Source organism: Drosophila novamexicana, unplaced genomic scaffold (genome assembly GCF_003285875.2).
Source record: "Drosophila novamexicana strain 15010-1031.04,08,12 unplaced genomic scaffold, DnovRS2.1 tig00000193-arrow-pilon, whole genome shotgun sequence".
NCBI lineage: Eukaryota > Metazoa > Arthropoda > Insecta > Diptera > Drosophilidae > Drosophila > Drosophila novamexicana.
The window spans coordinates 7072797-7083348 of record NW_020824787.1 but is presented as its reverse complement, the minus strand read 5'-3'; the positions used below and the strand labels follow the sequence as shown (position 1 = coordinate 7083348).

General features: G+C 37.6%; 1 protein-coding gene across 1 annotated transcript in view; it reads right to left on the bottom strand.

The window, feature by feature from the left end:
* Positions 1-1625: 1625 nt before the first annotated feature.
* The window catches only part of LOC115759120 (anoctamin-8), a 34187-nt gene continuing 25260 nt past the window's right edge, over positions 1626-10552 (bottom strand). The window contains exons 6-15 of the mRNA XM_030699963.1: positions 8106-8241; positions 7915-8045; positions 7548-7847; positions 7088-7417; positions 6185-6529; positions 6034-6122; positions 4558-4864; positions 2644-3037; positions 2159-2304; positions 1626-2095 (exon numbers count right to left, since the gene is read on the bottom strand). Of these exons, the coding sequence (XP_030555823.1) occupies positions 1847-2095; positions 2159-2304; positions 2644-3037; positions 4558-4864; positions 6034-6122; positions 6185-6529; positions 7088-7417; positions 7548-7847; positions 7915-8045; positions 8106-8241 (2427 nt within the window). The 3' untranslated portion in view covers positions 1626-1846. The remainder of the gene's footprint in view (positions 2096-2158; positions 2305-2643; positions 3038-4557; positions 4865-6033; positions 6123-6184; positions 6530-7087; positions 7418-7547; positions 7848-7914; positions 8046-8105; positions 8242-10552) is intronic.

Below are 10552 nucleotides of genomic sequence, written 5' to 3'. Positions count from 1 at the left end.
ATGCCTTAATATGCAAATATAACAAATATCGACCTAACTGTATTTCCTTTACCTTTTCTCTTGGATTCAATAATATTGTCCTCCCTGATCACGTTATTGCCGAAATAACTCTTCCTACATAACCAGGTACATTCTTTTTACAACTTTACCTTGCATAATAGTATATATATATTGTCATCAAATGGCCCTTTACAATTTCCACTATCTACATTTAATTTCTTTGAAATCATTCTCCATGGTCACAATACGTAAGATATTCCCCAAAATAACCTTACTCTATTGCAGCACTTTTGTTTAATATCGTCATTCAAATTGGAATTTTTTAGTACTTACCTATACATTAGTTCCTCCTCGATCATTGTCTACCAATTTAATAGTATAGACCTCCATGGTCACAGTATTAACAATTTTAATTCTTCTTAGCAACATGGCTCTGGGAATAGAAATTATTAGCAGCTCCTTAAAATATACAACAGTTCCTTCAGTTTCTCAAGCTGCATTTCGCGAACAGCAACATGCCTAAAAGAACACAACACAAAATTATATGAAAATAACTTTTCAAATGTTTTTCAAATACATTTGCTTTTACCTAATTTGTTTCATATATTTTTCGGTTTTCGTTTTCAACACAAGAGCACATAATTATATTTCAATATTTTCGTGTAAATTTCTCGTTGACACTTAAATGCTAAATATTATGTACAAATATCCATCGGTCGAGTTGTGTTTGTGTGTGTGTGTGTCCCTTTGTGTGTGTGTGTGGGCATGGCCTAAGTACTACAAATACTCGTGTTTCAGCTCAAGCATTAAATGAACAAAAATAGTTTTAATAGCTTGCGAAAAGCTGTTGTTGAATTTGAATTCTTGTAAATAGATTTGTTTAGTTTACAAGCGAGTGCGGCGGTTAATTCATGTCTTATGTCTGAATATATCTCTTCACTCACTTTGTCTGACTTGTATATATATATATATATATGGAAGGAACAATGGACGACATATGCGAACGCATCACAGTCGTGTCGTTGTGTGTGTTTCCGTGTGTGTTTATGTCTTTTGATTGCTTAAGAGAATTAGATAACTGCAACGAGTATTCAAAGCGTAATCTGGTTTGTAATGAGTATTCAGCTCGAATGAGTAGTATTCATGCGTGTGATACAAAGCTGAGGCGCAAGTTAACGTATGAGTGCGTTTATGAGTAGCGTGCCTGCAAAAATATTATAAAATAAATACATGTATATTAAAATATTGAAAGCTACACGCAAAATAAAAGTACTCATTGCAGCACTCTGTTAAGTAGACAAATATTAGTAACATTAGTAATAATTAATCGCTTACTCCGGCAACATAAATGCAAAACGTAACATCAACTCTTAACAAATTGTTTTTGGTTATTTTTTATCATTTTTTTTTTAGCTCTAGGCTTACAACATTTTGGCTACCAAAAAATATGTAACGGCTTGAAAACGCTAAACAAAATTCGTTTCACATTTGCTTAATTTGACAAATATTTATGCGATTTGCGAGTGTGAAAAATGGACTAAAAACATTTAATGCACCATTTCAAATGCGAAATGTTTTTTTCTTGTTTTTTTTTTTTTTTTTTTGTTTTAGCCACATAATGTGTTAATTACTTTTGTTAATTACTTGTTATTGTGTTTACCATTAAGTACATATGTATAAGTTAGTTAGTTGCTTCCAACTCTGGACAAGACACACATTCAGCAAATTGCTCATATCATCAATATGTTAGTGAAAGATCGTTTAAAACATGGACTAGATGGGGTTGTGCATAGAAAAACTATTTACATGTGCGCTCGGGATAGCTAGTATTCGTTTTTAGTTAAGCTTAATTATCCGTATGATGATGCTGCTGCTGCTGTAGCTGCTGCTGCTGCTGTGACTGCTGTTGCTGCTGCTGCTGATGATGATAATGCAGAGAAGAGCCAGCTTGTGTGGAGGACGAAACAGATGTTGTTGTTACTGTTGCTGCAGGCTTGAGCGCAGGTCTGATATCATCAATTTGTATTAGCTGCTCGATGGGTATTAAGGACAGTTCACCGCCCACGGGCTGAGGCATTGGCAGCTTAGCCAGAGCCTGCAAAAAATGGAAAAAGAGTATACTATAGTCGTTGAAGTAGAAGAGATCTATCTCTCTTACCTTGGCATGCTCTACGGCAATGGTGGCCGCCTTTTCCGCCTCGCGCTGTCTTCGCTCCTTTAGCTTGAGCGAGAATATGGCCACAGATCGCGCGCTTTTAACCAACTTCTGTTTGAGCCGCGATTTCTTGGCCGCCAACTCGGCAGCTATAGTGAACAAATAATGGAAATTAATCAGATTTAGAGTTTACTTGATAGCATTACACAACTTTTTTAATTTACTTTAAATAAGATGAAACCAATTCGCATATAAATTTAATTCTTGCTCACAGCCACTTCCAATTCCACCCATTTTCCAAAAAATGTGAAACCCGTCTTTGTAAAACAAATTAATAAAAGATAAATAATAAATAAATAAATTCACACACAAATAGTCTCAAGTGACAAGACGTTTATGCACTGTACTTTGTTGATCAATCAATCAGTTTGTCAATCAATCAACCAGAACAAGCAGTTTTTTATATTTAGATAGCTTCACTGACTCACCCTTTGTCTCATCATCTGTATTGCCAGCGGATGTGGAGGGTGTGACCGCCGCTGCCTGTTCCTGCCCCTTTTCTCGCTCCTCCTTTGACGGCTTTTGCGGCTGTTGCTTGTGAGATGAACCCGATGAGGAATTGGATAATGCGCCCACGCTGGGCCGTGACTGGGAATTGCTGATGCTAATGCTGCTGCTACCGGCGACTGGACCAGCGCCACTCGGACTGAAGACACTGCCACCGCCGCCCGATGAGGATGACGAGGATGCGACAATTTGCTGCTGCTGGGCAGCTGGTGGTGTGGCCAGCATGATACCCGGAGCACCCGTCTTGAGTGCCACATTGCTCCAGGATGGCGCAGGCTTTAGTACATCCGGGTTGTCTGCATTGCTTGCGAGTTCCTTGAGATTGGCATATGTTTATAAAAGGGGTTGCATTAGTATGCGATCAGCTGACCAACTCCATACACATAACTACACACACATTTAAAGCTTGGTTCATGCACATGAGATTGAGGCTTATGAGTATTTTAAGTCAGCGTGAAATTGTTTATACAGTGTGTGGGAGTGCAATAAAGCTGCTGCCATGCCGGAACTTAAACCTTAAGGATTATAACGTTTTATAACACATATATGAACTGCCTGCCAATCGGACTCAACTCTAAACAACATGAAGCTTCAATTGCAAGGCAAACATATACGGATTTTTTATATGGTGATTATATAAGGCACTTGCACAACCCAATTTGAATGCAAATCGAATAACATATATCGCATATGGGGCTATTATATCGGTTTGTATGAGTATAACAAATCTATCGACTACCTTGGCAATACAATCTATGCTTCTATGCAGGTTCGCATTATCGTTGACTTTTAAACGGGACATCCATTCGGGTGCGTGTAGTTTACTATGTAGTTTATCCTTTAAACAGGAGAAGGATGTTAAAGTCACGTTCGATCAGTTATCGGTTAAGGGAGAATTTGTGTTGTGTAAACAGATACTTTGAGAATTGTTGAGCATGTGTTGCCTACATGTTTTATACTAAGATTCAGTAACGCGATGCTTATTAGATCCTATTAGACCCTTACGAAAATAACATTCTTCACGTATTCTCACTAACTATGAGATTGCAAACAGAATAACTATCAGGGCATAAGTGGACATGTCATTAATAATGTTGATCTGACTTTAAAAGAAAAATGATTCTTTAGCTTAAAAATGTTGACACATATCAAAATGATATATATATGCATTACAGAAATCCTGTGTGCTATTTTTGAAAGACGAGTTTAAAAATAAAACTTTCTCTAAATATATAATCTTTTTAACTAAACTTAATCACACTACATGTACACATATTTATATAAAAAATCAATTTTCCATCTATATTCCGCTCACGGGTTTCATTTTTTGTATAGAACTCGTAGTCAACTTTTATGTATACTAAGCTTAGGATGAAAGTTTGGCTTTAGGACATAAACCTTATGTATAAAGATACGCCCTTTAACATATGTGTACATATCGAACCTATCCTACAAGATGTATCTAAACCTATTTTTCGTTAAGCCTATTGAAATAGCATTGCATTTCAGTCCAGTAAAAGTGACAGGATAATGAAAATTGATCAAACTACTCACTACATCAACCACAAATGTTTCATTGTTTTCTTGTGGCACGCGGTCATATTACATAATAATTAGCACTAAGATACGTGGGTTAGTAGTCAAGTATTAAGTTTTTTTACAAATTGTCAGTCTACAAGAAAGTGTATGCTATGTTATAAAATCAGATTGTGAAGCAACTTTAAGAGATTGTGTGTGTGTGTGTGTGTGTGTGTGTGTGTGGGTGTGTTTGTGTGTGTGGGTATTTATCTAGGGGAAAATTAATTGAAATTGAAATATGCTGAGCTATGCCTTACGCTCATCTGCAATTGAGTTGCGCTCTCGACGGATATTTTACGCGTCTTGCTGTACGGCGGAATCTCTGCGATTTTGTTTGCCTGTTGTTGTTGTTGCTGTTGTTGTTGCTGCTGTTGCTGCAGCTGCTGTAGTTGAAGCTGACGCATCGAAGTGCGCTGTGGACTGCTGCCCGTACTGCTGCCAGTATGATCAGCCGAATCGCTTGATTTCTTACGGAACGGCGGTATTTCCGGTATATGCATCGATTGCAAACTTGAAGCGTAGCTGGCAGCGGCAGAGTTCAGGCCTAGCGTGCTAGCTGAAGCGCTGTAAGGTGGCATATTTCATAAGCGAGAGGAAAAAGAGAATAAAGAACAAATATAGAGTGTAAATTGTAAGATGTTGAGTAAAAAAGAGTATCAAGCAGGGGTATTCCAGTATTCCATAAACTAGTTTAGCCTTTTCTTTAGTTTTCTTTAAACCATTTTCTCAATTTCGATCACGTTTGAAACCTAATTTTACTTATTTATTTACGTAATTTTTCGTATATTTCTTCCTAAATTTACAAAATAATTTCAAGTGTTGCACGTAAATATTCTTTAATAATTTAATTAATTTTATTAAATTATATATTATTTTATATATTATATTTTTAATGAAAATTAATCAAGTATAAATTAATTATTAATAAATAAATCACAATTTATTTATTTATTATTTATTAATTATTAATTTAATCAAATAAATTTAATCAATTAAATCATTTGCTGGAATACCCCTACCAATTATTAAAAATAAATATATATAAACAGCATAGTTCATTTAAAAAATTTCAAATAGTATAAGAATCGATTATATTAAATAGAAGCAGCTTGTAAAGTGAAGAATTTGCCAATGAGAGAAATGTTTTGCATCACAAATTTTGCGTTTCGTAAAGCGAAAACAACAACACACAGCAAAAAATGAGAGCACAGCACAGATATAACAACAATATATCAATTGATTACTTTTTTTTATCAGACATCTAAATATTTCAGCTATAAAATAGACAATTTACCCGCTAAGCAGCTGTTGTTGTTGTATTCTTTGGCTGTGTGTTGACAGAGCACTCAAATTGCGCACCGAATATCCAAGAAATGGCGGTATTTCCGGTATAAACAATTGCGATTTTTGCCTACAACTTTTACAAGCGCTATAAAAAGATTTATGGGCAAATGCGTTTGTGGTATTATATTAAAAGAGAGGCCAGAGGTAATTACAAAAAGATATAATTAAATATATAAATATACGACGATGCTGGGAAGAAATTATTTAAGAACTTTGAAATTGCGACTGGGATATTTATAAATGCGTGTGTGTGTGTGTTTGTGCGTGTTTGAGTGCTTTGAGTGCTTATGGCATATGTGAGCTTTATTATTCAGCCCTAAGACGGACTTAATTGACTTCGCGTGTGCGGAATACTTAGCAGGTAACCCTAGCCGGGCTGCCCCACTTACCCATTGCCATCCTGATGCAGGCTGCTCAGCGAGGCACCACCGTGCGGCGGTGTCGATTCATGCAACGGTCTTATTAGAATTGTGCTCGTCTGTAAGTCATTTAGTTTTGTAAGCTTTAATATATTAATAACACGCTCAGCTTAAGACGCACCTGCGATGGCGGCGAATCGGGCGAGGAGTCGCGATTCTCATAAATATTAACATCCGCCTCAATGCTGCGGCCATAGTTGGCGGCCAGCTCGTGGCCATACAGCAGCATATCATCGGCCAGTTGACTCTCCATGGACTGATCGTGCGTGGTTTCGGCGCCCGTGCACTCCTGTTCCGGCTGTGTGGATGTGGTTGAGGGCGGCGTCGGCGGTGTGGGACGCGGTGAGGTGCCCTTGCACTGCATCTCGCGGCGACAATGCTCGGCACGGGCTATCTCCGCCGCCAGCCAGGAGGGCAGTTCCGGCAGCAGCCAAGTCAACGCCTGCCGCAGTCCCAGCATAATGTGCTGTGCATATAAAGAAGAAAGTGTCATATTAAATTTACGATATCTATAAGATGAAAGATACTTGATTTGTGTATACTATTCTAGAGGCTACATGTCAAGTTTGCTGACTCTAGCTTTTAAAATTTACGAGATTTACCAAAACATACATGATTTCAATATCGATTTTTATCGATTGCTTGCAAACGAGGCAAGTTATCGATTATTGGAAACAAACTCGTACTCGTACTCACCGCTAGGAGGACATACTTTAAAAGATTCAGTATATATCTTTCACTTATAGGTTCTGACATCGACGCCTACCTATATACGGACAGGCGGACAGACAGACAGACGGACAGATAGACGAACCGACATGGCTGGAACAGCTAGGATATTAATGCTGATAAAAAATATATATACTTAATTTTTAAAAAACCATTATAGCCTTAGAAGCCATTTTCAATAGGTTCAAGGTATCAAATAGTTAAACTGAACCGTTTTCCCTCTATTCTCCAACCAGCACCAGGTATTTATTTGAACCCCTATCTCAGTCTTAGTGGGACGCCGCTGTGAACATACCTCCAGTGTGACTATTAATATTATAGTTTGTGCAGTGGTCAATCCAGGCCACAGACGAGACACCTGGCCGGACAGGCCAATCAGTGCACAATTGACAATAACCGCGGCCAGCGACAATATGCTCAACGCATTCTGCCAGGTGCCAATGTTGGCCACACGCTGCCCAAACGGCCGCTGATGCACATGCGCCAGCTTGAACGCATCCGAGCGTATCTCCATCAGATTGTTAATTAGCGCACAAATCCCGGCCAGCGGGAAGGCAGCCGAAAAGAGCACCACATAGCCCATCTGGACCAGCATCTCCAAATGATCCGAGAATGTGCCATCGTACTGCAAAAACACACAAGTTAAAAATTATTCAAAATAAGTTTACTTCTTGGACACAGGCTTTCCACAACATTCACAGTTTTAGCGTAAACCTAACTAACTTGTTGCGGGAGGGTTTTCATAGATTTCTTACCTTGTATAATGAACTCTCAATCTCGGCCTGTCCAATGTTTCGCTTGCTTGCCGATTGCTGCTGTTGCTGCTGCTCCTGTTGTGCCACAGTTTTGGGCGTGGCAGCTGCGTCAGACTTAAGCTTCTCCTCGGCGGTGGCCAGTTCCTCGGCTAGACTACGATTCACATGCTGCGTGGGACTGAGAGCGCCCCACATATTAAAGCTCAACTTGGCCAGCTTCCATTGCTCCAAGACATAGGGTATAGCCGATTCGCGTAAATTGCCAATTATTTGCCGAGAGATGAGTAGGCCAGCCAATTGCTGCAACATATCAAGGAAGCAATTAAAAGTCATAGAAAAATAATGCAATTTATTTAAATGTACGCACCTCTTTGAGTTTATCCTCATCGCGCAAATAGAAGGCAATGTAGAAGAGCGAGAGAAACGAGTTGACAAATTGAAAAAGCGCCACTTTAGCAATCAAATGATTCTCGTACTTCGATTGCAGCCGATAATTTTCTATATAGATTATACATAAGAGTTTCTCCATATGGCGTAATTGTTTGATCAAGCTTTTACCTCTGTCATTAAGCCAAACGGCCAGCTTAAAGTAGGCCTCATCCATCAAGGTAATAGCACCAGCCAGCAGCACCTTGGGTATCACACTCAGGCAGCACAGGACACTGTCCTCCGGCAGCTTGGAATCCCACCAATCCTAACGCAAGAGCAAAGAAAAATAAATGAAGCTAATGAGTGCTTATTTACGCTAAATTAACCAACTTTACTTTGAGTAAGAAGAGGCAGCCGGCAGGCTTCTTATTAACAATTAATACATCATTTTATTTCGCCAGCAATTTAATCATTACACACGCCCTTCATTTACCAAATCGTAGCTTAATTTGATTACATTATGATATATCCGTTGTGTGAGACTTGGCATGGGCTACGGCTTGCGTTTTTGTATACAACATTGCGGTTCTGGCCATGGGATCAAACTGACATGCGCTGTCTCCAGGGTTAACTCGCAAAAATTAAATGGCACTTGTATTGCGCAGACTAGCCAATTTAAAGAATAACTATAGACTATAAGATATCCTATATTAGAACTGAGTACACAACATTCGATAAATATATGAGAACTATTTTGCAAGTTGGCGCATAGCTTCTGATGTATATACCTTGAGGTATTCCATTCCACATCTTATGCAAATTATATATATATAGCATATAGCAAATTTTGGAGTATTGAGTCTTTTATTTATGTAAATACGAGTTTTAAAATTTTTATATTTTTAGTTAACTAAATGGTTTGCATATATAGCTCCTCATATATTAACCCAATTTGTGGTACACAGCTCTAAACTTCATTAAATACAAACGAAATTATAAATTTACAAATATTTTAAGTTTTAATATTTACAATTTTTTTCTATAAAATGCTAAAACATTTAATTTCGATTTTCCAGAAACTATCAACTTGTTTTATAAGCCCTTAAAATGTTTAAACAGTTGAATAAGAAAGATTCACGGTGTTGGAAAACAATAACTAACACCAACACCAAGCGGCGCCTTTATAAATAGTTTCTTAACACTAGTCTTAAAAGATTTGTTTCTCTTCAGATCAGGTTACAGGAAATCCTCAAGCTGTGCACTCTTCACAAAACAATGTGCATTTGTCAAATTATTTCTACGCAATGACAAGAATTTACATATACCCTTTAGCCAGTCATTTTGCTGGGTATTTATAGCATACAAAAAAAAAACAACGTCTACCACAAGCCGGCTCTCATTTTACACAAGAACAAAAGCTGTTTGCGCTTTTTAAACTGCCTTCACTTCCGTGAGTGTGCGTGTATTGTGAACGTGTTGTGTTTTGGTTATATGTGTGCGTCTCTTTTGTCTTGATGCATAATTTTCAACTTAATTAGCAGCTTGTTGTAGCAAGGTAGTTGGTTAAACTGCCAACTGAAATTCATAATTTACGCCGCTCGTAGGCAAAAACAGCCTAGGACTAAACAAGGACAAAGACAAAGAAACAAAGGGCGGCACATAATGAATGACTAAAAGTGCAAAATGTTTGGTGCATTTAATTTATAGTGTATTACATAAAAAAGGTAAGTATTCATTCACTCGACAAAAGTTGTATCTGATCCAATAGCTCATTCATAGAGAATTGCAGTTGAGAAACTAAACAGAAACTTTTAGAAAATCTAATTCAGCACAGACAATATTCCTTTAAATCACAGATAATTCCAGCACTTCGTTTATATTATATAATATTTAAAAAAAAAATATTTAAATATTTATATGTATTATATATTAAATAATAGTTTGCCTTTGAGCTTAAGAGTTTAGCCTTCTTCTATTATATATGTTATTTTATGTTATTTTTGATAGATATTTATGTGTATATTAAAGATATATGTAGCGCTGTCTAAGGCCATTAGCTTTAATACTAGCCATAAAAGCTTAACTTCAATAAATATCTTTTTAAGCTTCTTGGTGCAACACGCACAGCTTCAGACCAAGCACCTGACATTTGTATTAGCAGCTCGAGCACAGCGCATTAGACCTGGCCTCACAACACAGTTACCTGCCACTTGGCCACACAGGTATTTAGCTCTTTTGCAACACTGCCCAACCTGCTGCTCGTGACAACCCACACACCCACCCACACACACACACACATGCAGAAACAACTGACGTGCCTCATTATTGCAACTAAATGTTTCGCTTTGTAAAGCTTAAATGTCATTGTCCAAGGTTCAGTTATCCGGAAAACTTTTTTTATACCCTGTACCCAATGAAAATGGGTGTCTACAGTATATAGCAGTTGTTGTGCAGTCGCACATACAATATACATATCTTACATTACAAAGATCTTACAATAAGCACATAAATTATTTAAGTATTAAATTTCCATCGTTTAGGTAAGTGCGATACTATGTTACAGCATCTAGAAGCTGCGTACAGGGTATCTTCTAGTCAGTGAACAGTCAGAGTGACTAGTTTCACTTGTTTATATT